Here is a 13364-nt window from a genome sequence, read left to right as displayed (position 1 = left end):
CAGCTGGATAAATGGGTCTGGAATTTAGGAGAAACTTGGGCTAATGTCTTAGAATGGGGAGCCTTCAGCATAGTTGGCCTTTGAAACCAAGGGGATGGACAAAATTGTCCAGGAAGTGTGTGTAAAGTGGGAGAGCTCTGAGGAACTCTGAATGTTAAGAGAAGTAATATCCAGAGATGGAGGGGAAAATCAGAAGATTTTGAGGTAATTTCATTTTGAGAAATGAAAGTTTCTCATGAAGAAGACACTGCTTAATAGCAAATGCTGCCAAGAATTAAGATGAGGACTGCAAAGTATATATTAGACTTAGCAACAAGGAGGACCTTGGTGACCTAGGTCCTCAATGCGGTAGTGGGGGTGTCAGCAAGGCTGGAGTGGGCTGTGAGAAGAGACAGTACAGTGACCCTTAGGTTGTCCATGAAGGACAGGAGAGAATAGGACAGTAATTAATACAGGATAGAGGGAAGTGGTGGTAGTGGTTTTTGGTGGATACTTTATTTGATGTTTAAATGTTGGTGGGGGAGAGACAGTGGAGAGAAGGGAGGCAACATTAAGTAGTGGTAGCAAAGCATGGACTCTGGAGTCAGGTTGCCTGGGTTTGAACCCTGGCTCTACAATTTACTAGCTAGGTCATCCTGGGCAAGTTCATAAGGTTGACTTCATAAGGTTGTTGTAAGGGTTAAATTAGTTAATATAATGAGAATACTTAAAATATGACATACATATTAAGCAGTATATAAAAATTAATTCTTATTACTAAGGCATTTGAGAAACAAGCTTTTCTAAGAAGGTGAGCGAGTATGGATCCAGAGCACATGTAGAAGAGTTTGTCTTAGATGGGACAGCAGTCTCTTCCATTGTGGTGAAGGAGGAAGGGATAAGTACAGATGGCGGAGAGTTTATAGGTTGGTTAACATTAAGTTGAAGGATTTATGTGTGATGGCTTCTGTTTTCTCTGTGAAGTAGAAGTAGGAGTTGAGGTCGTCTGCTAAGAAAGAAAAAAGAATGGTTTGGAAGTGGTAGAGTATGAATGGGAGCCGGTATGTGATTTTCTCTAGCAGTGCTCAGCAATGTAGGCAGATTGCTGGCTTTAGCCAGAGTTGAAGTTTGGCTACCTGGGCACAGCCAGGTGAGAAATAACTGAGGACTGCTTTGCAGTTTGCTGGTCTGATTAAAAAAAAAATGTGTCCCACACCTCCTTGTTTGTACAGCTGCTTTGATATGACTGGTGGGATCCAACCTCAGCCCTAGCTGGGCCTGCACATACTGTGTTGCTCCCACCTGCCCTTGGACTGCCTACCATATCTAAAATGTACTTTCTTCAAGTTCTTACTGCCTCTCAGAAACCCCTGCTTCCAACTGTAAATCAAGCCTATAGACCTCATCTTCCTTTTCCCTAGTACCAACAGTGTGCCACTATTTCATGTGTGTGCCTTCTGCCTCCCTGTGGGGCAGGCAGGGCCACGTCTCCAGCTTCCCAATTATACCCTCTATTCCCCTCCACAGGATTGGGCAAACAGCTGGTGCTGTTGGGAGACCCAACCCCTGCCCCTCCAGAGCACTCACCATTATAGGAGAGTGTGAGGCTCTCCAGAGACACCCAGGAGCTCAGCAGGTGGCACAGTGTCAAAGCCGCCTCCGTGGAGAGCGGAACTGTGAATAGCTCCAAGGTGGAAATACTGCGAAATCTTTGGGAGGCCTCCAGTGCTGGAAGCCCCAGGCAGCTGGGATCTGATCCATCCAAAGCTCCACAAGCCACTTCTCCAATCTCCATCTCTTCCCCATCCTCCTTCTCACCAGCCACAATGAAAACAAAGTCATACAGGTCTTCAGACTCTGCACCAGACCCCTGATGGGTGCGAGTACCCTTCTTCCCTGCAGCTCGCTTAAAACGCTTTAGGGGCTTAGGCTGTGGGGCTGAGCTAGCTGGAGCCCGTTTAGATGAGGATGTGGAAGAGGAGGCAGAGGCAGAGGAGGTGGTGGCTGGAGCAGAGGGTGGCCGCTTGGTGCCAGGAGCCTCGTGGGAGGTGGCTGGAGGGTGCAGCTCCCTCTTAGGGTCTGTCCCACCTGCTGTCAGGTTCTCCTGTGTGCTCCGGCGTGTCACCCGAGTGGGAGGTACAGCTCTGGCTGTTTGCTTGGCTTCACTCTTCCGCCGGGAGGCCATCAGGGCTGCAGCACATCGCTCAGCAGCATCCCGGCGAGGCCGGCGTGAGCCTAGCAAGAGGGATCCTTCATCTCGGGATGGGGCCCGGCCTCGGGAGGCTTCTCCACAGAGGCGGCAGGGTGGGCCACCAGGGCCTGGCTGCCAGAAGCCAGCACTCATGGTAAGAATAAGGATGAAAAGCGCTGACTCAGGCACAGGCCAGGAGTACAGCGACACCTGGTTGACAGCCCCATGGTGAATAAGCTGATGCAACAGCTGCCGAAGTGACTGCTGAGCAGCCACATCAGAGAACAGCAGGTGGCGGAACTTGAGGGTGTGCAGGGAACTGGCCAGGGTCTCCAGAACCCTGCGGTTGGGCTCAGCCACCAGCTCAGTTGCACCCTGCAGCATGTTGCAGATGGTGAGCTGACGGACATGGCGGGAGCTATGCAGAAGAGGTGAGAAGCGCTGGTCGCAAAGACGCCTGTCAGAAGATACATCAATGGTCCCACGTAGAACATGGGAAAAAAAGGCCTCCATAAACTTGGCTCGCCAACAGGTCACACTCTGAAAGCAAAAAACATGCCAGATAACTGATACTAAGAGTGCTACCCATGGAACCGTCATCCTCCCAGTTTCCTCCCTTCCAATAGCTAACTATTTACTGAGCCAGGCAACATTGTAAATAATTTATATAAATTCATTTAACCCTCACATCTTTGAGGTATCTACTATTAGCCCTGTTTTACAAGTAAGAAAACCAGGGCACAAAGGGTGTTACTGCCTGTGGTTACACAGGTAAGGGATAGAATCGAAAAGATTTGAACCTAGGAAATTTGGTTCCAGAGACTGTTGTGCTATAGTGACTCTCAAGTGAAAGAGTCACTCAATCTTGTAAATTCTTCCATGTTTGTTTCTAGAACCTGACTCCAATTTTCCATTCTTGCCACTACCACCTGTGTTCAGATCCTTATCTCACAGCTAACTACTTCATTAGCTTCCTGATTGCTCTCCCTGTCCCATTTCCACTCCCAAACTTCTGCTCAAGTCCATTGGATTCATCTTTGTAAAACACCTCTGGTTACATTATTCTGCTTAAAAACTCGTAATGTCTCTCCAATGCCTAGGATTAATTTGAAGTTCCTCAGCCTGCCAGGGAGCCCTCTGCCTCCCTGAAGCTTTATCTTCCACATCTTGCTCATGTGAATGCTTTGCTCTGGCCAAATTGGTCACCTCATTGACCCAAACCTGCTTTCTATGTCCTTTCCTATATCTGCCAGGAACGCTCTCTGTTGGTGGGCCAAATAGACTCCCTAAAAGGACCTGCTAACATTTCATCCTCTGAGGCTGTGAGTCTCAGCGTCTGTCTCTATAGCCACCCTCCCACCCTGGCCCCGCCAACACCTTCTCGTTGGGACTCCTGATACTCTGACTACTCAGTCTTGGACATTCGTAGATATGTCTCATGGTGTTGTCTCTTTGCCTATGTGCATGTCTTATCCCAAGAAGATTAGAAATTCCTGGAGAGCAGGGACAAAATCTAAGATTTCTTTGTTTTCTCCAAGGCAACAGTTATTTGCTTTGATGGATATGAGACTTCATCTCAGACTATTCTGATATATTTAGAAGAACTCTGAATGCAAATGTTTTTCAACCTTTGGTGCACAATGGAATTTACCATGGAGCTTTCCCTTTTTTGCAAAATTCATTCCAGGTGCCCAGACTTGGTGATTCTGTTATGTTACATCAGAGATAAGGTCCGTTGCATCTTTATTTTTTAAACCTACCCCAGATGATTCTGATGTATGTCAGAGATTAGGAATTACTCCTACCTACCCCAAAAGCACACATTGAGACAAAGACTTCCCTAAGTCCCTGTTCTTTCGTAACGTGCAATAGAAAGTCTGCTTTGATACAGGTGCCAGCTCTGCCACTATATTCCGGACCTCTCTGAACCTCTTCATCTGTAAAATGTGGATTATATCACCTGCTTCACAGGTTTTTTGTGAAGATCAAATGAGACAGTGCAAATTAAGACACTTCGTAAACTACAAAATTCAAAATGTTGCTTCTGTTGCTGCTAAAGATAATAATCAGTCCAGATGGGCAATGTGGAATGGACTTCATGGAGGCAGAGCCTTTTAAGCAGGGTGCTTATTCAGCTTGAAGTAAAGGTAGCCTGCAGTTCCTTAAGACTAAAAGACACTTCTCTTTGATACCCTGCCTCCATGCATTCCCTCATACCAGAGTGACCCTCAATTTATATCTGAGGTCGTTGGCAGGAGCTGGGCCTCTTGTTCTCAGGCAAAAGTATCATTCCCTTGGTTCCAGCTCTTCCCCAAGACTGCCTGCTATGGTAATAATTAGGAATGATTTCTTCATGCTTGAGCTAACTGCGTGGCAGCAACAAGAGAGAAGGACCTCTCTTCACCAGCAGTAGTGTGGGGGCATTAGGGGTGCAGGAGAAAATACCTGGCAACCAAATCTCTACTGAGCCTCGAATGGAAGCAGAGGGTATTCCTGAATCCTTCAAATCCTACCTCACTCCAGCACTTTTCCTACACATGTGCTGGCCTGTGCTCAGCTTCGAAAAACACTTGCAGGTAACCCTAGCAAGGCTTCAGCTTCACAGGTGAGAATCAGATGGTTATTATAAGATCTGGGTCTAAAATATGGACAAAGATGTGAACCAAGATATTGTGGCTGTTTCTGACCATAAGACATGTGGAACGTAGTTTAGAAAACTAAATACTGGGCTTTTTCAGACATTTTATTGGTTGACGAAGACAATGGGAGAGAATATTTGAAATTGGAACACCCCAGACGTGGTAACTGCAGTGAGAGCAGCATGACAGTGATTAGAAGCACTCCAGAGCCAGACTGCTGCCTGAACTTGAACCCTGGGTCTGACATTCATGAACTGTAACCTTAAGCAAGTCACTTCACCTTTCTGCCTCAGTTTCATCATCAGTGTAGTGAGGAATAACTGTACTTCCATCATAGAGTTGTGAGGATTAAATGAGTATGTACAGTTATGACAACTCAAAGGCTTCTTTCTCACAAGTTAATGCATAAGCAGACAGCAGTTCACTGCATTTTATTCCATCACCACCTCTTAAAGAATCTGCGCTAAAACTTCAAGCTGACAAATACCTGAGAGATCTAGTCCAAGCGACTCATTTTGTGGACTTGTACACTGTAGCTCAGACGATGCAAACTGATTTAAATCCTTTTGGGGTGAGAGTAGGGGCAATGAGGCACCACTAAAGAGATGAAATGACATTTTCCTACCAACACAATCCTTGGCCCACCCGCAGTGGGCTGGCAGCTCAGGCACTGGTTGGGGAGGAAGTATGTGTACACACTAGGGAGGGTTAAATATTTTCTTGTACTAAGCTGTTAGAGCCAGTAAATGGTCATAAAGTATATATTGTCCACTGTTATTTTTCTCATAACAAATATTGTTTGTGGAAAGATAAAATCAAAGATCATGTGTAAAGCAACTCTGGAGTGTATATGTCTATGTGAGTAGCTATAGATATTTGTTTTTATAATGCTGAGACAATTCTGAACAGTTTCAAATGCTGGGCTTTTGTAACATCATACCACCATGTGAGTAAACATTTTTACCACTGTGTATTTAAATATTTTCAGAATAGACTTTATTAATATTTTGAAAATATGGATGTACTATATTTAATATTTCCTGTATTATTGAATATTTAAATTGTTTCTAGCTTTTTTTATATTAAACTTTGCTGTAGTGAGCATCTGGAAATCTTCATGAATATCTCAAATTTTATATACTGTAAATTCTAAAGCAGAATTTCTAGTCAAAAATTGGAATATTTTAAAGACTCTTGACAATTATCACCAGATTGCCCACCAAGAAAGTTATGACGTTTCTGCTCCCACTAATAGCATATTAAAATGCAAGCTTCACCCCACCCAGGAATTACCTTTTAAAACAAAACCAAATCAAAACAAGACTTTACTAATTTAGGAGGTACAATTTTACTTTCCCATTTTTTTATTGAGATTGAACATTTTTCACTTTATTGGAGATTTTGTATGTTTTGTGACTTGTCCAAATCTTTACTCATTTTATTCTACTGGGAAGTTCACCTTTGTTTTATTCTCTGTATCCCTTTGTTTTGCAAATATTGTTGCAAACATTCTTTCCCACTTTATGTACCTTTTAAATTGTGTTTATAGTGTTGGCATTTTATATGGCCAAATATGTCCATATTTTCTTTTTTTCCTGCCCATTTAATAATTAGCACTCTCCATCCTGAGATTACATAACCAGTCACCTTTATTCTTTTTTTAGTTGTTTTGTGCTTTTACTTTTTACAATTTAATATTTAATCCATATAGAAATTGAGTATCTTGTAAAGTGAGGCTCTAACTTTATTTTTTCCATATGGTTAACCAATTACTAGAGAACCATTTATTGAATAATCCTTCAATTCCCCACTGCTTTGTCTCCAGAATATCTATTTTCTATAGATCTCTTAATACACACACTAGTACTACACAGTTTGAAATACTGTTACATAATAAGCAGCCAGGGGCTCTATTCATCTTGCTCATCATTGTAACCCTAGAACTTAGCATAGAGCCTGGAACTGAACAGGCACTCAGTAAATGTTTTCGAATTATGAAGTGAAGGTTACTGTCATGCAGAAGACATCCTCTGGAATGGATATGCTCCAAGTCAGGACTTCTGTCAGGGTGGCTGTTAGGTCACCAAGTCTGGGGCTTCCTAAATGTTCTGAAATGCTCTGTGACAAGATAACAAGTAGACATTCTTTTCCAGGAAGCTTGAGATAATGTTGGGAAAAAGGATGTCTCCAAGAGAAAGATCATACAATCTCCATCACCTGCTAGTCAGCCATACTGCTTGGGAAACACTGGGACAAAGTGAATCTCATGTTTTTTTAAAGGTCACGGGAAGCTGTTACTGTTTTCTAATATTCTTGCACCCACTGCTCTTTCTCATAAGGCCTAACTCCTGTACATAGTGCCTGAAGATTTTGTTGGGCCTCAGTGTCAACACACTGAACTCCAGGGGTTGCGTCCAGATCTAGAAGTGGAAAAGCTGAAGGAAAGGAGCTAAACGTTACTGAACCCAGTGCATCCCCAGAAATAAATCCCCAATTCCTGATGTGTTTCCTTGTCATTTGGCCTCATTTCACCATATAAAGCCCACTTCAAACATGATGTATTTGCAGATTTCCCTACTGTACTAGTAGTGCCTCAAGATTAGGGGTTGTGTCTGTACTTCCAATATCTAGCATAAGAGCTGGTGTGTAGTAAGTTTTAGTAAATGTTTATTGAAATCAATCTGTTTTGTCACCTAATTATGGAGCAGCAAAAGAAATTCTGCTTAAATGAGAGCTACAGTGAGTTATATCTGAATTAATGAATAACAGAATCTCACGGCTAAAAGGAGTCATCTTGTCCAACCTCTCTTACAATGCTGAATTTCCTCTACAATACCCTTGTGTCAAGTAGTTATCCAGTGTTCCGAGTAGTATCCAAGTGTTCTATTTGATGGGAAGTTTATTACCTCTGGAATTAGCTTGTTTCATCAGCAGTAAGCTCAGAGTTTAAAAGATCTAATTCAGTTTAGCAAAAATTTACCCTCCTTTAGCTTCTACCCAGAACAAGTCTATTAATCCCTCTTTCATGTGAAACTATTCAAATATTTCAAGACAGTTCATGTTCCCCAAGTCTTCTCTTTTTCAGGAAAAACATCTCCAGTCTTCCAAATGTGACTCACATGATGTGGCTTTGACTTCTTTCTCCATATTCCAGGGGTAGCCTGACCACTGCAGAGCCAGGCAGGTCTATCATCCCCCTTGTCCTTCAGCCTATATTATAGTTACATTAGTTCACACAGCTCAGGGTACAGTCATTATATGAGTGGCTTCAGCACATTGTTGACTAAACCCCTTAATCTTTTTTATATAAGCTGCTGCTAAGCCAGACCTCTCCACCCCCTACCCTGAGGTCATGCAATTGGAATTTTTTAGACTCAAGTGAAGAGTTGGTTTATTCTGTTAAATTTCATCTTGTTAGGTTTGACCATTGCTTCAGCCCTGTCAGGACCTCTATGAATCCGGGTTCTGCCATTCATTGTGATCACTACCTTTCTCTGTTTTGTGTCACCTGCAAACATGGTGAGCAAGCATGGCAGTGACAAAGGCCAAATAGGAAAGAACCTTGTGACAAGCCCTCAGAGGCCTCCTCCTAAATTCATTCCATCCCTGTCCCTGTACTTTACCGGTAACCAGCTTGTGTTTGTGTGCTATTCCTGCTTTCACTGTGCTAAGTCAGGCCAGAGTTCTACCTGGTGCCTTAACTTACTTCCAAACTGGAAGGCCTTGTCTTCATCAGCTCATCCCATAGTCGACGCCAGATGGCCTGAGTGGAGAGGCCTGTAGGGAGAAATATCACATTTACTTGGCTGCTCCTTGGCCATTCATGAAGTACATCAGCCTTTTAATGTTATCCTACTCTGGGTTCACAGGAGCAATATGGCAGAGTGGTAATGAGCACTGGCTCTGAAGACAGACTGCCTGGATTTAAATATCAGCAAACCACACTCCAGCTGTGTGACTTTGGGCAAGTTAATTTTTCTGTACCTCAGTTTCCTTATCTGTAATAATAGCTATTTCATAGAGTTGTTGAAAAGATTAAATTAGTTTCTCCAGATAAAGTGCCTACAACAGTGCTTGGCACATCAGGGGTAGTTACATAAATGTTAGCTGTTAACAGATATGTCCAGTGAGGGGTTTGGGAGGCAACTTGGTAAAAGAGAAAAACTAAGATTCAGAAGATCTAAGTTCTAGTCTAGCTTTGCTATTAACTGTGGTATGCCTGTGGTCTCATTTTTATTAGGATAATAGAAATCATATACTTGCTTTGTGTTTCAAAGGACACTGTAAGGAATTAGATAAGAAAGTAGGTGGGAGGGCACTTTTTGAAAAGCATGAAGTTCTATACAGGTATCAGGTGTAATATTTACCTGAAGAACATTATGGTGCCTTGCTTACAATTACTGACTGAGAAAGAGACAGTAAGACACTCACCTTTCTTGAGGGCAGTTTCCTCAATCCTCTCCAAGTAATATATATTGAGCAGAGGTAAGATGCTTTGAAGTATTGGGCCTGGGAGAGCTACAAAAACCAAAACACAAAATTTACTTTTTTCTCCCAGGGTTCCAAGTATTATTTATCCTATTGGAAAGGAAAACAGAAGGGCACAATTCTCATTTTACCAATTGAACCTGTGGAAGCTAACCTAAATCCAATTCAAACTCTGGTCCACTTATCTTCAGCCACATAGTTGGCAGCCGGAATTTCGGGGGCATGCACATCTTCAAGGGTGAGATAATACCACAGAGCAAGCTGATAGGCTCATTTAGGAGCTGGTCAGTTCACTTCTGCCCAAGCATAATGAACCATTCTGCATTTAAAAGGTCCTATTGAATATGTGTGATAAACAAGTCCTTCATAATCTAGGACCTACTAACTTCTCCAGCTCCTGCTTTGCCTCCTACACTCCAGCCATACTAAACTACTTGTTTCATTTATATCTAATATGTTACGCTGCTTTCTGCGTCTGTGCCTTTGTCATGCTGTTCTCTCCACTAGGAATGTCCTTGCCACTTTCAGCATATCAACTACTCATCTTTCAAGTATCATATGCCCTTTATTAAGCCTTTCCTGAATTCCCTTCCCACTCTTCCAGACTGACCACTTCCATTCTTTGGGCCCCTACCATACCCTGAACTAGAATTTTCCTATAAAGAATAGAAATAATTAGGCTCTATACTTTAAATTCAATACATCTTAAAAAGAAAACCTGCTCTTGCTGACTTCCCTAGATCTGAGAGGCATTATAGTACTGTGGCTAAACAGGTTAGTCTCGAGAGTTAGACAAAACTGGGTGAAATCCTGATTGTACCACTTAACTGTGAATGCTTGGGCAAATTAAGGTCTTTAAGCCTCAGTTTCCTCAATTTTAAAATGGAGATAATAATAACTACCTCATAACATTGTTGTGAAGATGATAATCTTTTTTAAAGACCATGCCTGGCCATAATCTCACTAAATGTTGTCTATTATTCTCATACTGTCAATAGCATCTCTGGCCTCCCAAGAACAAGTCTAAGATCTTGGACTATCTAGGAGTAAGGAAAATCTTCCAAAACTTCATTCCAAGATCTCCTTTTATCTTTACTTGTGGAGTAACCGAATCTTGATATCCAAGAGTCCAGTACAATTCTTTGTACACAGTAGGTACTCAATGTACCTGATGAATGAAAGTGTTAATTCCCTAAGATGTTGCACTAATGTAGGCTCTCTACTGCATTCAAGGTAAAGTCCAAGCTCCATATCCTGGCATTCAAGGTACAACATACCTAGTCTACTTAAGTTTTGTATCCTTTCCTGCTGCCTCTACTCACTTTCCCTCCCTCTCTCCCTACACAAAGCAACGCTAGTCCACCACCTCCAGGAAGCCTTTCCTGGCTGTTAGCCCACGCTGAGACCTTCCTTCAAAATAGCACTGCTTAGCAGGCCTCTTACTTGGACCTTCTAAGAGGCCTAACTTGATTCAGCTTTTTCTGTGTGATTGTTTACCTGGGCTAGACCCATAGGAGCTCTTCCTCCTCGGTCCCTCCAAACTTCTCCTCTCTGTTTAGCCATCCCCTCTCACGGCCACAGCAATGCTCATCCCCTATTATGAACAAACTCCTCTCTTCCTTTCTCCATTCTTAAGCCAGGCTCTTCCTTGCTTCTTTCCAGCCTACATTTTAATGCTTCCCCTTCCCAACTTGGGGCCTCCACACCCAGGCCTCTTCCCTCCTAGCCAGGTTTAGCATCCTCAAAGCTCCAGGCTAACACGGCCAGATCCCTCTGCCTTCTTCCACATTCCCCAAGACTTTTCTGAGCCCCCTGTCCAACTCCACGGAGAATTTTCTCCCATTCCCCATGGGTCAGCTGACCCTTCTCAGCTGTTGGGACAGGGCCTCCACAATCCCCTTCCCCCGCCAGGCCTGAGGACTTCTATGCTTGGGCCTCTTCGGAATCAGTGCCCCACCCCCCTCCCCAAAGGCCTTCCCTCATCCTGAACGCTCTCCACGGCCGTGGGCCTTATTCCTGCAGGCCCGGCTCCCCAGACTCCATGGCCTTTTCTCCACATCTGCCTCCTCACCGTATAACCCCAACCCCCCATCCCAGGACCCCAAGCCTCAAGCCTGACCTTACCGGGGCCTTCCTCCTGGCAGTCACCAGCACCGCTCCTCCGGAGGCCTGACCAAGGCCCGGGCCTCCTCTCCCGCCACCCCCTCCCCCTTCCCGGGCCTGCCATCTCCTCACCCAACTTCAGCCCTGGCCTCCGGGCCCCACCCCCTCACACCACCAGTCTGTCAGGCCCAAGGCCTCCCCGTCCCCGTGCGGCCAGGCCACCCTCCGGCGCCCTCGCTTTCCCCTCTCACCCCTCACAACGCCGCCTCGAGTTTTCCCCATCAGTTGCCAGGCTGCGACCGGCGGCGCCCACCCCACAGCCCTGCCTCCTCGCGCGCGTCTGGCTGCAGGCCTCCTCTCCTCCGTGAGGGGCCCAGCCCGGCCCGCCGCGCTGCCAGGCCCACCGGCCGGCCTAGGCGGTTCACCCTCCCCGGCCCCTCCTCCCGGTGCCGCGGGCCGCCCGCCTTTGCTGCTCAGCCTGGTGCCCTCAACCAGAGCCCGGCCCTTCGCTCCCGGGCGCCCTCAGGCCTGGGGCCGCCTTTCACTCCCATTCGGACCAAGGCCTCCTAGCGGCGACGCGCCCCCTCCCAGTCCGGGCTCCCCGGGCCGTCGCCCCGCCTGGGGCCTCCTCGGCCCTTCCCGCCTGTCCGTCCTTCGGGCCTCCCTCGATTGCTGACCCGCTCCGGGCCTCTCTTCCCCCGCTCTCGGGACCTTCCTCGCTGCTCAGGCCAATCCGAGTGGCCTCCGGCGCTCCCTGCCCCGCCTGTCAGCCGTCGCTCAATCCCTTTGGCGCCCGAGGCCCGGGTCGTCAGTGCACTCTCCTCAGCCCCGGGCCATCAAACAGGCCTCGGCGCCCCGAGCCTTTCGGCCTCTCCCCCAGCCCCATTCCCTCGCTCTCCGATGCACGGGGCTACCCGCGCCCATCGGCCTGGCCTCCGCAGTCTCGGCCCCCGTGCTTTGCGAGGCCGATGCTGGAGGCCCCGCGCTGGCCGTCAGGGTAGGTGGCCCCAGGCCTGGCCTCCTTGCCTTAGGCCGGGCCTCCCAACCTCGGCCCCCGCCCCCAAGCAGCAGCTCCATCCCTGCCCGTCGGCTCGACATCCGAGACTCCTCCGCCCGGCCCAGCCCGAGTGTCAGTTCGGTGCCCTCGGCCTGGCCCTTCAGTCCAGCCTCTGGCGCCCGGGCCCTGCCTGCTTCGGCCCCGACCGGGCCTCCTGGCCTCGCCCCCTGCGCCCCTCAGCCAGGCCGCGGTGCGGATCCACCTGCCGGTTTGGTCCCTCACTTTACTCTGCCCAGCCCGGTCAGTCACGGAATTCATGCTCCGACTCGACAGTCGGGCTTCCAGTGCCCCGGGCTGGGCCTTGCCCCGGGCCTCCCGGCCTCGCCCCCCGCGCCCCCCGGCCGCCGGGCCGCCTCCGCTCGTTGCCAAAGGTAGCCCCTCACCCCGCGACTTACCCCACACCCCGCTCTCCAGAACCCCCATATGGGCGCTCACCGCCCGCCCGCACAGCTCGAACAGGGCGGGGGGAGCGCTGGGGCCCGAGGCCGAGCTCTTCGCTGGCGCCGCCTCCCGGGACGTGGCCTCCATGGTCGTTGCCGCCGCTACCTCACAGAACCAGCAACTCCGGGCGCGCCAGGCCTCGGGCGCCGCCATCTTGGGGAGGTGCGCGAGCCCGAGAGCGGCACACGCGGGCCGCCATCTTGAAAAGGTCAGCAGTTAGGACGGTTCCATCAGCGTTGTGGGTAAGAATGGCAACTGCGCTAAAGGAACATCGAAGAAATCTGCAGACTTCTCAAGCCTCTCAGAAGCTCATGTTTGAAATAAACTGTTAGATCAGTATATTTGGGCCTGGAGTGACTAAGGGGATATTTCCTAGCAAATCCTTCTCAGGTGCAAATACCAGCTACCCCTATCCTCTGCCTGTGGACGGTAGTACATGCCAATCGGAGCGTGTGTTCGCGACCAC

General features: G+C 47.4%; 1 protein-coding gene across 7 annotated transcripts in view; it reads right to left on the bottom strand.

Annotated features, from left to right (window-relative positions):
• LRRC41 (leucine rich repeat containing 41) overlaps positions 1–13364 on the bottom strand; it is a 17709-nt gene extending 4345 nt beyond the window's left edge. The window contains exons 1-4 of one of the 7 annotated variants that reach the window (XR_011436361.1): positions 12853–13051; positions 9241–9327; positions 8516–8586; positions 1567–2710 (exon numbers count right to left, since the gene is read on the bottom strand). Coding sequence is in view for 5 of the 7 variants with exons in the window: in XM_023630647.2 (XP_023486415.1) it covers positions 1567–2710; positions 8516–8586; positions 9241–9327; positions 12853–13051 (1501 nt within the window). In the remaining 2 variants the exon portion in view is untranslated. Of the gene's footprint in view, positions 1–1566; positions 2711–8515; positions 8587–9240; positions 9328–9451; positions 9612–10794; positions 11257–11421; positions 11645–12077; positions 12404–12852 lie in introns of those variants that run through there. The other 6 variants (XR_011436362.1, XM_023630647.2, XM_070260018.1 and 3 more) reach the window with 6 other exon arrangements.

This window comes from Equus caballus, chromosome 2 (genome assembly GCF_041296265.1).
Source record: "Equus caballus isolate H_3958 breed thoroughbred chromosome 2, TB-T2T, whole genome shotgun sequence".
Taxonomy (NCBI): Eukaryota; Metazoa; Chordata; class Mammalia; order Perissodactyla; family Equidae; genus Equus; species Equus caballus.
Note: the sequence above shows the minus strand (reverse complement) of the source record. Positions and strands in the feature narration are given on the sequence as shown.